Consider the following 18,553-nt stretch of genomic DNA (forward strand, 5'->3'; position numbering starts at 1 on the left):
TCCAGGCAGTACCAGTACCATCTCAGAGCGGAGCCTTTTGAACCGTTTGCTAAAAAAATCCATGTTCCCAACACACTTGCGTCTTGGTGACAGCTCGGAAGTCGATGAGCGAGAGAGAGGGAGACGGGGAGGCTAGGATAGAAAGAAAGAGGAGGGAGGGACTTCAGGGCGCCCAAGTAACAGTCATCTCGGGCTGACAATAGTTTGTAAAAAATAACTACTTTTTTTAAACAAAATGTATTTTATCAGCTCCCAATTGTAAAGTTTATGCACTGAAATGTGTTGGAGTACGTGCTAGCACAGGATTGGGTCAGAGAAGGGATTGCTTTCCCTCTCCTGAGAGAGAATAGAATGCATGAAGTCCTACTACTGGGTCTGCAGTATACCCCCACCAACACAACAGGTTAATTATACTGTCAGGTCCAAAATGTTTGCCACCCTTGATAAAGATGAGCAAAAAAGTCTGCATGAAAAAATTCTGAGCTATATTGTATTCAAAAAAGAAAATGCACAATTCTATGATTTTATCCTAATACAATTGCTCGGAGAAATAAATGTTGTTTAACAAGTAATAATAGTTATTCTCAAAAACATAGGGGTCAAAATTATTGGCATCCTTGTTTTCAATACATTTCAATGCCTCCTGGGGCCCTTATTAAGATTAAAGGCATCATAAACTTTACCAAGTACCTGTGCATTTTAGCTAAAAACCTGGTTGCCTCCATAGCCATGGGAGTTACCGGTGCCGAGGGTACTGCAGCACCCCCTGAAAAATCGTAATAAAACACAAATATTAATAAAAACATTTTTTGGGGAAATACATTTTTTCACAAATGTAGTGCATTGGACTTTTATTAGCAGACCAATTTATTTATTTAACTAGGCAAGTCAGTTTAAGAACAAATTCTTATTTACAATGACGGCCTACCCTGACCAAACCCAGAAGACACTGGGCAAATTGTGAGCTGCCCTATGGGATTCCCAATCACGGCTGGTTGTGATACAGCCTGGAGTCACACCAGGGTCTGTAGTGACCCCTCTAGCACTGAGATGCAGTGCCTTAGACCGCTCCGCCTTAGACCGCTCCGCCATTCGGAAACCAGACATCTGTAACGCAAGTTTAAAAAAATGTTTGCTGCTTTGGCAGGAAAGGTACTTGTATAGTTTAGAACAGTATCTTGCAGGATTCAATAGTCGGAATTGTAAGAGCTGTTGCCCTGTCCTTTTCTCTGTGATCTTCATTCTAATCTGTAATTCCTGCTCAAAGGAATGAAAGGAAACATTTCATTCAGTTTTCACATAGAAATAAGTTGCATTTGCAAAGTATTTCCAGAAACTGGAAAATGTATATCAAGCAAGTATTTTTTATATTACACAAGTATTATCAGATTAACTGTTTTGTACAGATAATTATCAGACTCAAGTTACAAATGCTCCCCTTTTGCCCCCAACAATGCGAACCTGTATGTGGGACAATTCGAGGAAGCCCTCGTTTACAAAACAGAGACATACCCCCTACTTTCTAAAATCCCACAATGGAAGAGACGCATCTATTCATTTAACCTTTATTTAACTAGGCAAGTCAGTTAAGAACACTTTCTTATTTACAATGACAGCCTAAAAATGTACATAGATGTTGTCTTTGTGCTCTGGAGAGGAAGTCAGCAGGAACGAAAAGAATTCCAAACTCTACTCAACGAGAGGTCTGAATATCTCAAATTCACCATGCAGACTGATGAGAGAAAAACAAATGGACTTATGGATCATCACAGAGAATGACGCGTTACACACAGACTTATACACAAAGCCCACAGACCGCAACACCCTGCATAATATATGAGAATAATATTCATCCCCTTCCCCTCAGGAATGGTCTACCATATAGCCAGTTATGCAGGGTTAAACAAATCTGTGGCCACCAGTCAGACTGACAGCAATGCTAAGAAAATGACAGATCAATTCAAAATGAGAGGCTACAAGGACAAAACTCTTAACGCTGCGATGACGGCAATATCTCAAAAACCAAGAGAGGAATTGCTAAAAACTAAACCAAAGAATAAAAAACAACGCAACAGTGTTTTGCACTTATTAGTACACCGAGTGTTCAGAGAAAATGAAAGCAATCCTGAAAAAGCACTGGCATATTCTGCAAAATAATTGCCCACCTCTTCAAGGAGCCCCCACTGGTGGTCTATAAGCATGGTCGCAATATTGGGTATAGCTTAGTGAGATCTGACCTGCCCCCTGAGCCCACTCAGACACTCTTGACACCCATTCCAAATGGGAACTACAAATGTGGCTCATGCGCACAGTGCAATAGCACTACAAAAACATCCTTCTTCAGACACCTACATACAGGTTTTCAAAAAAATCCCTGTTTTGGGTATCATTTCATGCAAGACCAAGGGAGTAATCTATCTCATCACCTGTTCATGTGGAAAAGCCTTCGTCGGACAAACGAAAAGACAATTAAAACAACGCATAGCTGAACACCGCAGCTCAATCAGGTGCAAGAACACAGACTATCCAATCGCAACTCACTTTGTTGAAGCTAACCATCCCATCTCCTCCCTCAAATACACAGGCATTGAGCATGTTGCTCTACCAAGGAGAGGAGGTAACATCGAGATCCTACTACTACAAAGGGAGGCGTACTGGATATCCTATTTTAAAAAATTTACCCCTAGTGGTCTGAATATTGACTTTGATCTCAGGCCGTTCTTATGACCAATTCTATTATCTGTGATCAGGTCTTGTAAATGAAGATATTCTTTCTACAACATATCAGAGTACACCCAATATGTTCCCCCAGTTGATGATGCTTATTATGCATTATGGTTGAACCAAAAGATGTAACAAAAGTGTTTAATGAAATTGGAAATATTTAAATATATAGGTTCAAATTAAAAGAAAGAATAATGTATGTTGACGCTAACGTTATGCTAATGCTAACGATAACATGGGCATAATATGTTCAATATGCTGTGGGCTATTGTCTTTTAACAGTTTCGCTCAATTCTTTCTGATCAACCTACGTAGCAATTACAACACACCCTCACTATTGTCATTGGTTGCACTAATTGCACTGTTTGTCTACATAACCTGGTTCAACATTCATGACATTACCCTGAAGAAGGCACAGTGATGCCGAAACATTTTTGTTTTTTTACCAAATAAGTTATTGGGAGGATATATTATATGGAGTTAGCGACTCTCTTCGTTCAAGAGATTTTTGAAATACTCTACCGATTCCATGGCACATTGTTTATGAACTGATACGCAAAATGACCATGGATTCCAAACTTATTATTCAAAATTCTTGCAACCAATAGAATGTTATTTACAGTTGAAGTCGGAAGTTTACATACACCTTAGCCAAATACCTTCTCAGTTTCACAATTCCTGACATTTCGTCCTAGTAAAAATTCCCTGTCTTAGGTCAGTTAGGATCAACCACTTTATTTTAAGAATGTGAAATGTCAGAATAATAGTAGAGAGACATGTTTTATTTCAGCTTTTATTTCTTTCATCACATTCCCAGTGGGTCAGAAGTTTACATACACTCAATTAGTATTTGGTAGCATGGCCTTTTAAATTGTCTAACTTGGGTCAAATGCTTCGGGTAGCCTTCCACAAGCTGGCCCATTTCTCCTGACAGAGCTGGTGTAACTGACTCAGGTTTGTAGGCCTCCTTGCTCGCACATGCTTTTTCAGTTCTGCCGACAAATTTTCTCTAGGATTGAGGTCAGGGCTTTGTGATGGCCACTCCAATACCTTGACTTTGTTGTCCTTAAGCCATTTTGGGGTCATTGTCCATTTGGAAGACCCATTTGCGACGAAGCTTTAACTGAATGTCTTGAGATGTTGCTTCAATATATCGACATAATTTTCCTGCCTCAAAATGCCATCTATTTTGTGAAGTGCACCAGTCCCTCCAGCAGCAAAGCACCCCCACAGCATGATGATGCCACCCCCATGCTTCACGGTTGGGATGGTGATCTTAGGCTTGCAAGCTTCCCCCCCTTTTCTTGCAAACATAACGATGGTCATTATGGCCAAACAGTTCTATTTTTGTTTCATCAGACCAGAGAACATTTCTCCAAAAAGTACGATCTTTGTCCCCATGTGCAGTTGCAAACCGTAGTCTGGCTTTTTTATGGCAGTTTTGGAGCAGTGGCTTCTTCCTTGCTGAGCGGAATTTCAGGTTATGTCGATTTAGGACTCGTTTTACTGTGGATATAAATACTTTTGTACCTGTTTCCTCCGGCATCTTCACAAGGTCCTTTGCTGTTGTTCTGGGATTGATTTGCACTTTTCGCACCAAAGTACGTTCATCTCTAGGAGACAGAACGCATCTCCTTCCTGAGCGGTATGACAGCTGCATGGTCCCATGGTGTTTATACTTGCGTAATATTGTTTGTACAGATGAACGTGGTACCTTCAGGTGTTTGGAAATTGCTCCCAAGGATGAACCAGGCTTGTGGAGGTCTATAATTATTTTTCTGAGGTCTTAGCTGATTTCATTTGATTTCCCCATGATGTCAAGCAAAGAAGCACTGAGTTTGAAGGAAGGCCTTGAAATATATCCACAGGTACACCTCCAATTGACTCAAATGATGTCAGTTAGCCTATCAGAAGCTTCTAAAGCCATGACATCATTTTCTGGAAATTTCCAAGCTGTTTAAAGGCACATTCAACTTACTGTATGTAAACTTCTGACCCACTGGAATTGTGATACAGTGAATTATAAGTGAAATAATCTGTCTGTAAACAATTGTTGTGAAAATTACTTGTGTCAAAGTAGATGTCCTAACCGACTTGCCAAAACTATAGTTTGCTAATAAGAAATTTGTGGAGTGGTTAAAAAACGAGTTTTAATGACTCCAACCTAAGTGTATGTAAACTTCCAACCTCAACTGTATATGCTGGAAATAGAAGCCTAAGCGTTGTGGTTCACTAGTTTACTCCAATTAGGGAAGGGGTGGTAGGGTTAGAAAGTAATAAAGGGGGGAAATATATATATATATATATATATATATATATTTATATATGTATATGTATGTACACTACCAGTCAAAGGTTTTAGAACACCTACTCAATCAAGGGTTTTTCTTTATTTTTACTATTTTCTACATGGTAGAATAATAGTGAAGACATCAAAACTATTAAATAACACATATGGAATCATGTAGTAACCCAAAAAATGTTGATTCTTTAAATAGCCACCCTTTGCCATGATGACAGCTTTGCACACTCTTGGCATTCTCTTAACCAGCTTCATGAGATAGTCACCTGGAATGCATTTCATTAACAGGTGTGCCTTCAAAAGTTAATTTGTGAAATTTCTTTCCTTAATGCGTTCGAGCCAATCACTTGTGATGTGGGGGGGAGGGGGTATACAGAAGGTAGCCATGTTTGGTAAAAGACCAAGTCCATATTATGTCAAGAACAGCTCAAAGAAGCAAAGGGAAACGACAGTCCATCATTACTTTAAGACATGAAGGTCAGTCAATACGGAACATTTCAAGAACTTTTCAAATTTCTTAAAGTGCATTCGCTAAAACCATCAAGCGTTATGATGAAACTGGCTCTCGTGAAGGCTGCCACAGGAATGGAAGTCCCAGAGTTACCTCTTCTGCAGAGAGTAAGTTCATTAGAGTTACCAGCCTCAGAAATTGCAGCCCAAATAAATGCTTCACATAGTTCAAGTAACAGACACATCTCATCATCAACCGTTTAGAAGAGAATGTTTGAATCAGGCCAACATGGTTGAATTGCTGCAAAGAAACCACTACTAAAGGACACCAATAAGAAGAAGAGACTTGCTTGTGCCAAGAAACACGAGCAATGTGTCCTTTGGTCTGGAGTCCAAATTGGAGATTTTTGGTTCCAACCGCTGTGTCTTTGTGAGACGCGGTGTGGGTGAACGGATGTTCTCTGCATGTGTATTTCCCACCGTAAGCATGTAGGAGGTGTTATGGTGTGGGTGTGCTTTGCTGGTAACACTGTCTGTGATTTTTTTTAGAATTCAAGGCACACTTAACCAGCATGGCTACCACAGCATTCTGCAGTGATACGCCATCCCATCTGGTTTGGGCTTAATGGAGCTATCATTTGTTTTTAAACAGGACAATGACCCAACACACCTTCAGGCTGTGAAGGGCTATTTGATGAAGAAGTGTGATGGAGTGCTGCATCAGATGACCAGCCACAATCCCTCGACCTCAATCAAATTGAGATGGTTTGGGATGAGTCGGACCGCAGAGTGAAGGAAAAGAGGCCAATAAGTGCTCCGCATATGTGGGAACTCCTTGGAAAAGCATTCCAGGTGAAGCTGGTTGAGAGAATGCCACGAGTGTGCAAAGCTGTCCTCAAGGCAAAGGGTGGCTATTTGAAGAATACAAAATATAAAATAAATTTGGATTTGTTTAAAACTTTTTTGGCTACTACATGATACCATATGTGTTATTTAATAGTTTTGATGTCTTATTCTATAATGTAGAAAATAGTAAAAAATAAAGAAAAACCCTTGAAAGAGTAGGTGTTCTAAAACTGTTGACCGGTAGTGTATATATATGCATGTATTTATATGTGTATGTAAATGTGTGTATGAATGTATGTGTATATTTGAAAAATAAATAAATAAATATATATATTTGCAAAAAAATATATGGGGGATTGGAAGTTATGCAGACAATTTAATTGATGGAAGCTACAATCTATCTACAATATTAAAGCTGATTTACCCCCTAAAAAATAACAAAATAAAAACATTGCTCAGTATTTGTATTATTCATTTTATACATAATTTTTTACTTATCTTTATCAAGGGCGCCAATAATGTTGGACCCGCTACGCTTCTTAGGTGTTGGACAACACAGGTGATTAAATATAAATGAGCGAATGTTTAAACAGTAGAAAGACGATGATCATGTGCACTGAAACAAGCCGTGGATAAATAATTCATATTTCTATTAAACACCTTGTTTGATGAGGATTCCCTCAGTCACACCATTTATTATTGATGCCGCTACTGTTGGCAAAACCCCAAAAGGGATTGCAAACCGAAGCTTTTCTGTTCAATCATTGTTCTGTTGTGTAACTCTAGATCTGTAAAATGATGGATTTTTATAGAAGTAATATGAACGTCATGGAAAATCTGTAGAAGTAGACTATGCGTAAACAGTGCTCCGGTGTTCCCTAAAAACTATAAACACGTTAGTGTTTAGACAGAATAAACACTGCTATGCATTCAATCAACTGGGTGGCCTCGATGTTCAAAAAGGGGTTTCGAAAGTTTAGCTGAAGATCATCAGCAAGCGAAGAGGCTGTAGATCCTCTCAAACTGCCAGCTGTGCTCAAAGTTATGTCCGGAAAAGGAGATACTTTAAAGCTGTGTCCGGAAAAGGAATTACTATGTAGAAGTGTTTATCTCAAAGCAAGAGTAGTAGAATATAGCAATAGTTCATTGTCTGTGATGAGTTTATGATAAAAGTGAAAACTAACTGGCACAGAGTTGGATGATCATCATGAGATCGATACACCCACAAACACTCGTACTCTAGAATTGAAATGGATTTCAAGATCAATATCACATTGGCATAATAGAACAGACTTTTAAAGCAACATGCACTGATTGCTATTGTGTGATATAGTGAGGAATGGGTGGTATACTGCATAGTACGCACTGTAAATGGGGGGCTGAGAGGGTGCTGATTGTTCGGGGGTTGCTGCAGCACCCTCGGCACCCTTACTTCCCGTGGCTATGCTTATGGACGGTTTCCCGGGCACAGTTTCAGTCCATCGGAAATGATTTTGAGTCTATGAGGACTAGGCTTGATCTGTGTCTGTGAAACGGACTTGAAAAGGGGTATCTGTATAGCTCAGCAAAAATCTACATGGAGTGCAATCACATATCTATGAACTTCAGTAGGCTACAGTATTATTCATTTGAATGCTTCCATGGGTGAAATGCATTATTTTCAATATTCTACGCTAGTCAATTTCATTTTTTCAAAATTTGTGACACCTAAGACCAAGAAGTTACACACACTAAATCCCTTTGATATTTCGGTGGGAAACAATGTGGGAAACAATCCTCCCATCGCTGGCACCCAGCTGAGATGAGATACAATGGAATTGCCCCAAAGCCAGTCCAAAGGGATTTGTCACCCTCGCCCACAATTACTGATGTTGGTGAATCATTACACAAGGAGGCAAGGAGACATTACCCAGTGCTTATTTTAGACTTAGGTTAGATTACTCGTTGGATATTACTGCATTGTCGGAACTAGAAGCACAAGCATTTCGCTACACTCGCATTAACATCTGCTAACCATGTGTATGTGACAAATACAATTTGATTTCATTTGACTCACTACCTTGTCTCCGTGTGACAGGAATCTCTGTGTTTCTTTCTTCGACTCAGACTCAGACTCATGATATGGCCTTTTGAAGTAGTGGGAGAAGGGGATCCAGTGCCAATTAGGTGGAAGGAGTGAACAGGGGAGATGATTGTGTCTGTCTTGCTGCAATTTGGAGCTGTCAGTGGCGATCGAGATCATTGACTACCTCCACCAATCATCAGAGCTCTGCACCAATCAGCAGGTCTATTGCAGGCTCAGACCTGAGGCATTTTTTTTAGCCATAATCAACACCCTGGAGATGCCCTGTCCCTCAACACTAGTCATTGGTTGCGTCCCAAATGGCTCCCTATTCCCCTCAAATTTAACTCTGAACCTCGAAGCCAGTTCCACTGCTTTTTTTCATTGTTCACCTCTCACCGGGGACTGGTTTAGACGTGGGACACCAGTTGGGTGCAATTAATTATTGGGTAGAACAGAGATTACAGCTGGCTCCAGACATCGTAGGGTAAGAGTTGAATACCCCTGCCCTATACTGTATACTGTACAGGGCCCAGTATGTACAGTGGGGAATATGGTGCCATTTGGGAGACATACTGTACATCAGCAGCAGCTGCACATTAAGGCCTGGGAGGGGCACTTTGGTGATTTGATGTACAACACCATGGGCTATAAATAGCTCTCTGAAACCAGACTGGGGATTCACTGTTTCTGGGTGTAAAGGCGTCAGTCATTGATTCCTATTGCTGCAATTCTTCATGGCAATGTTTTTTTTGACAGACAGCCAGGCCGTGAAGCAAGAATCCTTGATGTGCATGGATTCTACATTTTGCTCTGTGTATACCACCATACCATCAGATCCTCCATAAACCACTGTCTCAAAACAGAAAACTGTCAGAGATTCAGGATGAGATGGGATGCTCTCATGCCACGCTCCAGAGTATTGCTGTACTCCAGAGTATAGCTGTAACAATTCAACATGTCATTTAATCAAATCATGATCTACAAGACAACCAATACACAGTACGATTATCTGTAGCTACTATCCTCCTGTTAATGATGATCATCACCACCCTATAATTATGAATTATCACCAAACACATTACAATTATTAGTTGCATTTCTAGCCCGAATCAGTCTTTGTGAATGAAACCATCAAACATGTCGGCAAAAGTATAGTACTACAGACCGTCTGCATCACAGTGTGAGATCCCCCCCACTAGCTCAGTGACATCATTACAGTGGTGCTTCAGCAGACTGAAAATTGTTCTCTGCTGGATATTAAACTGCTCCACAACATTCTCCTGCGAGCGATTCACAGCAACTCATTCATGAAACAATCAAACTGCGCTGAAGGGGAGGTTCAGTATTATATCCAGAAAAACATACGGCCTACTATTGTGATCTAAATTAGACATCTCAACAAAGTCGCCGCATGATTATGTTTTTTGTTGGAGGAATGAGGCTCCTCTAAAATGGTGTGTGTGTGTGTGTGTGCATGCATGTGTGTGTGTGTGTGTGTGTGTGTGTGTGTGTGTGTGTGGATGTGTTTAACTATACTATTATAGTAAACAAACAAATGTGATCAACTGGGGACATTTTGTTAGTCCCCACAAGGTCAAATGCTATTTTCTAGGGGGTGTAAGGTTAAGGTTGGAATTAGGTTTAGGGTTAGGAGTTAGGGTTAGTTTTAGGGTTAGGAGCTAGGCTTAGGGTTAAGTTTAGGGTTAGGGAAAATATGATTTTGAATAGGACTGAATTGTGTGTCCCCACAAGGTTAGTTATACAAGACTGTGTGTGTGTGTGTGCGTGAGAGAGAGAGAGAGAGAGAGAGAGAGAGAGAGAGAGAGAGAGAGAGAGAGAGAGAGAGAGAGAGAGAGAGAGAGAGAGAGAGAGAGAGAGAGAGAGAGAGAGAGAGAGAGAGAGAGAGAGAGTGTGCACGCATGTCTGTGTGAGATGAGGTTAATTCAAGGATTGGACTATAAAGCCACACTAAGACTCGTCAATAGGCAGAAATGAACGTATTATCAAAAGCAATGGAACGTATAATCAAGTAGGTAAACATCTAGGTGTGCTTTTAGTTTCTTTAGTGGAAAGTCAAGTATAGCAGGGGCACTATTCAATCGAAACCGGCACCCGGTAATTGCCGTTTTCCCATTAATTATATTTTTCTCATGACTCATGATCTACAATTTGAATGTGGCTCCTCACCAATTAGTTATTCAGTGGGAGCTTTACACACACACACGCACTTTCAAAGGCAGTTATAAATAGGTGTGGCGTACTACAGCTGCCTTTTCTTTAATCAACCCTGTCTGTTGAGCCAGTACCTTACCTATTCTCAGCCCTACAAGTTACAGATGCATACGCCCCAATTTATAAAGGAAATTACCAAGTATTGCAATCATTCAAATAAATGAAATAAATGTTTAATAATGCAATAAATGATTAGAATACAATACAATTAAATACAGGAAGAGAGAAGATGCTTTGATGAAAGTAACAAAAATGATACAATCTTAAATCCGCTTTAATAACTGGATGATGCTAAACATAGTTTAGGTTAGGTCAGTTTTCACAACTCATAGTCTACCACAAATGTATTCAGGGTAATCTAATCATCCATCTCTATATGACTACTGGCTGACCATTTCAACTAATGGGTAACACTTCATTGGGTTAACTCAACTTCATTGAGTTACTCAGAGTATAGTGTTGAATGTATACTCACATTCAACCAAATTGACACTTATGTATGAGATACTATTAACATTTTTGTGCTTAGAGGATTTTATCTAGGGAAAATGGCAATATCATGAATTTCTCTGTAATGACTGCCCATCAAATGCCTAATGACATATTATTAGTTTTAAAGACCATTTAACAAACAAAATGTCCTATTTGTAATTAATATGTGAGATAGTGGCTGGGGACTTTGGCCGGAGACGCATCCCGTAGGCTATGCTGCCGTCCATCAATCATAACACATCATAATGGGCCATGTCAAATGCAATTCAGTTAACTCTGATGGGTCGCCAGATTGATTTGTCCTCAACCACCAGGCAGGCAGGAAGCATGATTTTGGAGGAAGTAAAACGACTGTAGTCGCTTTTTAGTTTTAACTCTGTCCATATAGCACAGGGACGCAGGTGGCCTATCAGAATGCAGCAGATTGTGCTGTGGCTTCGTCCTCCTTGGTCTGGGTTGACAAGACAAATCATTTTGTGGAGGTGCTGTTTGGTTCCCCCTGGGGAGCTGGGGGTGGTGCTGATGCCCAGATGAGGTGAGCCAGGAGCAGAACAACAGATGCTTTCACTGAGGGGAGAGAAGCCGCACAATGGTCTATACAGGAACAACTTTATAATGCAGACAGAAAATGAGAAAATGTCAGTCACTGCAGTGCAATAAATAATAGTGTGCGTAAAAATTACATGTATTTTAAACCATCTACACCACACAAAAAAATGTATGTTTATATAATGAATGTAAATAATGTGCATATATGCCTATGTCTAAGACAGTAAGACTGTAATAAAAAAACATCAGTCCATCACTTCAGAGAGAATGAATTGACCAAAGCATGATAAGTCCTAGCGGATTAATGCCATACATTTGTCAACTGATCATGTTTAAGGTCCCCAGACAAATGGTGGTCTAAATTCTCATTTTGGTCATAATGCATATCCTACACCCTACGAATAGTTGGGTTGCATTTAGAGTGTATATATTTCCTGAGCATCTGATATGGAACAAACACAGTCAGGCAGGTTTCCATTAAAACCCAGAATGATCAATGGGACCAGGACGTCACACATCAATTGTGGAAAAACCAACCCTTATCATCACATTGGTTTCAGTGGTCTACCATTAGGCTGCAAGACAACAAGGTGCAAATGTCACACATTCTCTTTCAATGTGCCCTGTCAAATGAATGCCATTTGCACACTTTGAATATAATATATAAAAATGTTTAGTTTGCGATATGAGAATAATAAATAATAAAATTTTTAAAATATATATTGGTGTTGAAGAATTGTTATATTTTGAAAGGCTTTGTAATAACAATGACTTCAATACAATTTAGCAGATGCTTTTATCCAACTTAGCCATACATGCATATATTTTACGAATAGGTGGTCCCGGGAAACGAACCCACTACCTTAGCATTACAAGCGCCACGCTCTAACAACTAGCCCTACTGTAGCTCTGATTTTCACAAATTAACAGTGAGAACAGATTGATGGAAATGCTGAATCAATCAAAAGGAAAAAATCTTGAACATAATTAGGGAATTCATTTATTCTAATAAACAAAGCTAGTGTTGTTGTTGTATTGTTATATCTCCAACGTTCATACATTAACCACTCATTATCTACAATTGTTCAATAGGAAACGCGTTAGGCACACTGATCAAATCATTATACTGTCTTGCATGTATGCAAAAAAACATACAATATGCATTTTTCAAACATTCATTTATCCCCATTGCTTTAGCAATATGAGACAGTATTTGAAGTAAAAAACGATTGTCACTTTGACAAAAGGGCTATAACAATTAGAGAGCGTCTAGATATTAAATTACGTGAGTGTTTGTCAAAAAAGTGAGAGCAAATTTCGGCTAATTATTGGAGATGTGCGTGTCTACAGTGTCTAAGTATAGGCCTGTTCTGTCCTACATTTTTGCAAACTGTCGAGAACAGAACAATAGAAACTGGTTCTTATGTGGATACTTGACCATTCATGTATCTCTGTCTCTGTCTCTGCTGTTGGTGAAAAGTGGATTCATCATCTGCGCATCAGTGGTAGGACAAGTCATTTCGACAAAGTCTCCCAAAGCGCCCTTTAGGCTACTAATATGCCCCAATAATGCCTGCTTCTACCTCTTTGGATGGTCTTCTGTCCGTCACCAAAAAGTTGATCATTCCCTCCGACTTGATGAGAAGATTGCAGCCCAAAAAGAAAATACCGAAAACCACCGTGAGCGATAACACGCACATAACTGCTATCTGGACAACTCTCATGAGAAAGAGACTTCTCTCATCCGGAGTCGCCGCCACGAAGCCATTATCAGTCACCACTGATGAAAAGTTACAGCAAAATATATCTTCAGTCTTATTGAAAAGTCCTGCACTGTCCGTTTGATTGAAAGCGGTAGAATTCATCTCCACTTTTCAATTTTCAGTTGGCACAACCAAAAAGAGCCAAAAGAGCACTTGATTTAAAAAAAATCCAGAGAAATTCCCCACAACTGCAGAAAAAGATGGTTAGTGAGTAAACACCTTTAAATCAGGTAGGACTATATTTGTTCTGGTGTCTATCAGTCTGCTTTGGCGTCGCATTACTAGACGTTTCCAAGTTCCCTCTTCACAGCCTCAGTGCATTTATGATGTTACTTACAGCAACCCGTGGTTATTATACCTGGTTGGGTGAAACCATTTCAGAAAGCACAGGAGACTGCTGTTTTCCAAGAGCATACAGCAATAGCGCCGCCATGAGCATGAACCATGCGTAATTGTATGGCTGAAAACCATTTATTAAAAAAAAAATGTAACTAGGCAAGTCAGTTAATAACAAATTCTTATTTACAATGAGGGCCTATCCCGGACGAAGCTGGGCCAATTGTGGGTCGCCCAATCACGGCTGGATGTGATACAGCCTGGATTCGAACCAGGGACTGTAGTGACACCACTGAGATGCAGTGCCTTAGACCGCTGTGGCACTCGGGAGCCCATCTGCAACTACCCATTCCATCCAAAAAGAAAAAGACATGCAATTTGGTGAAAACTTGAAACTTTGGATTACATTTCCAATACCACTATGATTATTTACAATGTAGTTGAGCAAATATTTATTGTTGCCTACCATCACAGTCTTTACCACTGTCGAACCCGCATTCTTAAACTCTAATTTCAGATGTGGGTACAATGTGCTTGAACTAGCTCGCACGACGCGTCGGGTAGTCAGGGTTGTTGCTTTAATTTCGGAATCATTCCATTGGTCCTAATGGACGTGAAGGCCAAACTCTGTCGTCCCCGCACTTTTGGCACGCTAAATCAAGTGCACGTTATATTCAATACTTTTATTGACATCTAGTGGATGTCATGTAGGATATCTAACATTAATGAATTAATTAAATGTATAAATGTAAATGATTTATAAATCATTTAAGGATTATATGCATGCATTTTCGTTTTCCAATTACATCCAAACGCATCAATTCAAATCAAATCAAATAAATCAAATGTTATTTGTCACATGCCCCGAATACAACAGGTGTAGAGGGGTATAGACCTTACAGTGAAATTCTTACTTACAAGCCCTTAACCAACAATGCAGTTTTTAAGAAAAATAATTGTTAAGAAAGTATTTACTAAAATAAACGGAGGTAAAAAAAAAAAAAAAAGAATAATAATAAAAAGAAGCAAATAGAACAATACAAATAATTAAAGGACAACAATAAAATAACAGTAAAGAGGTCATATACAGGGGGAACTGGCATAGAGTCACATGTACATGTAGGTAAAGTTACTATGCATAGAAAATAAAAAGAGAGTAGAAGCAGTGTAAAAAGGGGGGGGGGTAGATAGTCCGGGCAGCCACCTGACCAGCTGTTCAGGAGTCTTACGGGGGGCAGAAGCTGTTAAGAAGCCTTTTGGACCTAGACTTGGCGCTCCGGTACCACTTGCCATGCGGTAGCAGAGAGAACTGTCTATGACTAGGGTGGCTGGAGTCTGGCAATTTTTAGGGCCTTCCTCTGACATCGCCTGGTATAGAGGTCCTGAATGGCAGGAAACTTGGCCCCAGTGATGTACTGGGCTGTACGCACTACCATCTGTAGTGCCTTGTGGCCGGAGGCCGAGCAGTTGCCATATCAGGCGGTGATGCAACAGGTCATGATGCTCACGATGGTCCAGCTGTCAAACTTTTTGAGGATCTGGGGACCCATGCCAAATCTTTTCAGTCTCCTGAGGGGGAATAGGCTTTGTTGTGCCCTCTTCACAACTGTCTTGGTGTGTTTGGACCATGATAGTTCGCTGGTGATGTGGACACCAAGGAACTTGAAGCTCTCAACCTGCTGCACTACAGCCCCATCGATGAGAATGGGGGCTCGCTCTGCCCTCCTTTTCCTGTAGTCCATGATCATCTCATTTGTCTTGATCACATTGAGGGAGAGGTTGTTATCCTGGCACCACACTGCCACGTCTCTGACCTCCTCCCTGTAGGCTGTCTCATTGTTGTTAGTGATCAGGCCAGTCAGCAAACTTAATGATGGTGTTGGAGTCGTGCGTGGCCATGCAGTCATGTGTGAACAGGGAGTACAGGAGGGGACTGAGCACGCACCCCTGAGGGGCCTCCATTTTGAGGATCAGCGTGGCAGATGTGTTGTTACCTACCCTTACCACCTGGGGGGGCGGTCCGTCAGGAAGTCAAGGATCCAGTTGCAGAGGGAGGTGTTTAATCCTAGGGTCCATAGCTTAGTGATGAGCTTTGTGGGTACTATGGTGTTGAACACTGAGCTGTGGTCAATGAATAGAATTCTAAAGTAGGTGTTCCTTTTGTCCAGGTGGTAAAGTGCAGTGTGGAGTGCAATAGAGATTGCGTCATCTGTGAATCTGTTGGGGCGGTATGCAAATTGGAGTGGGTCTAGGGTTTCTGGGATAATGGTGTTGATCAGCCTTTCAAAGCACTTCATGGCTACAGATGTGAGTGCTACGGGTTGACAGCCATTTAGACAGGTTACCTTAGTGTTCTTGGGCAAAGGGACCATTCTGGTCCGAGCTATGCATATCTTTTAATTTATTATTATGCCCAATGTTTGGACAGAACTATAGCTCTAAGACCTAGCCTACTGTACATTTGCTGTATTGATATGAATGCCTAACTTTTAAAATACTTATAAATGTAATGCGTTTCGGAAGCTGAAAGATTACAAAATCTTCCATTATTGGGATAATATAGACATGAACATTATTAGGCATATTTTAGGCTACACCTCTGGCCATCCCTGGCTCGCAACTACCGGTAAATCATCAGTAGATGGCAGTGTTTTATACTATTTGATGTAGAAAAGTGACACCACTGTTTGTGAACAGAGCTGTGCCAAGAAAGTCTAGGTTGCAAAGCTGGCATACTCAACACATTATGTGTATCAGTTCAGTTTTGTTGTGATCATAATCAATGCCAGAATGAGAAATTATTAATTATTCTGGGTAATATTGGTTTGTAATGTACAAAATGTGTTATATTTATCTAGGTTTAACTGGCATATAATAATTAATATTATTATTCATATGGGCTATATTGACCCATTACTCAGGAAGCACCAAACTACAGTCACACAATTTCAACCAACGGGTTATAACTATTTATTCATGATTTACACAGCCTACATTTTTACAAATAATGAACTGTGTAAAAACTACAGTACTTACATTCTCATATAGCCAACATATCATTCATATTAAACTCAAAATTAGGAAGGTGTATGTACAGTATTTGAGTATTGTGCGTAGGCTATTTCCCATGTGATGGACACGGAGAAAAATACATTTACCATACGCCCTTGGTGCTATGAGCATGGCTTTATGATCGACAAGACTTACAACCAACCACGGATGAGAAAAATTACATTTGCCTGTACTGCTTTCACGTTAGATTGTACCAGAACGTATCGCTTGTTCGTCTGCGGTTACCCGGCTATATATGATTCTTTCGGAGAATAGGTGGATCCAAAGACATCATTTGCGCTGCATATCAAATAGAATGCAAGGGAACTCGTTTACAATGTATCGGTACGGGTCGGGTCGTGACTACTGCAATGCATTCTGAAGAGGGACCAGGAGAAACGTTAATAGGTATCACGCAATAACGGTTGCCAACCAGCAACATCATAGGGACGTGAAATTATGCTCTTCGTTCATATATAGGTTTCCTGTCTGCGGGACCTTTGGATTGATTCTTTGATGTAAATAGAATAATATCGAAGTAGCCTAATAGGCCGATCATTTCAAGCAATCAAACATTATTTGTGAATTAGGCTATTAGTGTTGTTAACCCAATGCAACATGTTGTTGGCAGTAGAGACTTCCATCATTGCATTTATTGATTCACAGAATACGTATTTTCTGTAAGTATTGAAGTTTTGTTATTTTTACTGTAGCCTACAAAATTACATTTTATGAATGACGTGTTTTCATCTTTCAGCATTCGTTTGGGACAGTGTTCCATTTATATATTCAGTCTAGACTCTAGACTGTCTATTAGATATTACAAGACATGTGGGTATTCTTGTTTTATTGAATACTAATACATATTTACAACATTTGTTGTAATATTGTTACTAGCATTCCAATTAGAATATCTTAGTCTTGGCAGAGAAAGCAGGCCATAGTTGTAGCCTGGATATAGGCTACACCTTTACTTCTGCAGCGTTTTGAAGTCAATAGCCTACTCATCCATCACAATGACTGGATTATCGTGGAGGTCAGATATCATGGATAAAATGTAGTATTTTACCTCTAGAGATATAGGTGTGACTTAGGGTTGGGGTCCATTCGAAGTCAGGCAATTCAAGAAGTGATTTGAATTTTAAAACCCGAAAATGGAAAAATCTTGAACATACAGCGCTTTTCTTTTTGAGCTTATTGAACAGTAATTGAAAGTAGATGGCCTTCAATTATTTAATTGGAATTTCAGTTTACTTCCTGAATAGACTGCCTTGTATTAACATTGAACCAAACCCTTCAGTGAGGCATTGGTAACAGTAAAGGAGTTGCAGGGCCGGCGCAGAACGAATCAGTTGGATGGACATTTGATTTCTATGGGCAGGCATGTATTCTTCAAGTGACCTCTTATGTGTGGCACATTTTTTTATGGGTGTTATGGTAAAGACTCAAAGCGGCTCTTGAGTTTCAAGTTTGGGGAAGCTTACAATTTATCCTACCATTTATACCTATCTGCATGCCAGTTATGATTATATTCATATGCGCATTTTTGTGGAACAGTTTCATTTCATTAATAACATTTTCCGTTCTCAAAATCATTGTCACGTGGTGAATCATAAAAATCAGAATTAAAATGATACAAATCTGAAGGTTAAAATTCAACTAATGTAAGAGCACCAGCCTCTACCATATTGATATACCCTGATCCATTGGCGACAAAAGAAATGAGCGCCTGGAACTCAGAGA

At 39.9% G+C, this 18,553-nt stretch overlaps 2 protein-coding genes across 2 annotated transcripts in view; one reads left to right on the top strand and one right to left on the bottom strand.

Moving 5' to 3' along the window:
- Positions 1 to 11,684: 11,684 nt before the first annotated feature.
- On the bottom strand, positions 11,685 to 13,755 carry LOC112225167 (protein reprimo A). Its single transcript, XM_024388849.2, has one exon. The coding sequence runs from the start codon at positions 13,523 to 13,525 to the stop codon at positions 13,214 to 13,216; it is 312 nt and encodes a 103-aa protein (XP_024244617.1). The 5' UTR covers positions 13,526 to 13,755; the 3' UTR covers positions 11,685 to 13,213.
- A 3,275-nt stretch (positions 13,756 to 17,030) lies between these two features.
- Positions 17,031 to 18,553, top strand: part of LOC112225168 (polypeptide N-acetylgalactosaminyltransferase 13) — a 74,557-nt gene continuing 73,034 nt past the window's right edge. The window contains exon 1 of the mRNA XM_024388850.2: positions 17,031 to 17,490. The gene's annotated coding sequence lies outside the window, so the exon portion shown is untranslated. The remainder of the gene's footprint in view (positions 17,491 to 18,553) is intronic.

Source organism: Oncorhynchus tshawytscha, linkage group LG26, assembly GCF_018296145.1.
Source record: "Oncorhynchus tshawytscha isolate Ot180627B linkage group LG26, Otsh_v2.0, whole genome shotgun sequence".
Lineage (NCBI taxonomy): Eukaryota > Metazoa > Chordata > Actinopteri > Salmoniformes > Salmonidae > Oncorhynchus > Oncorhynchus tshawytscha.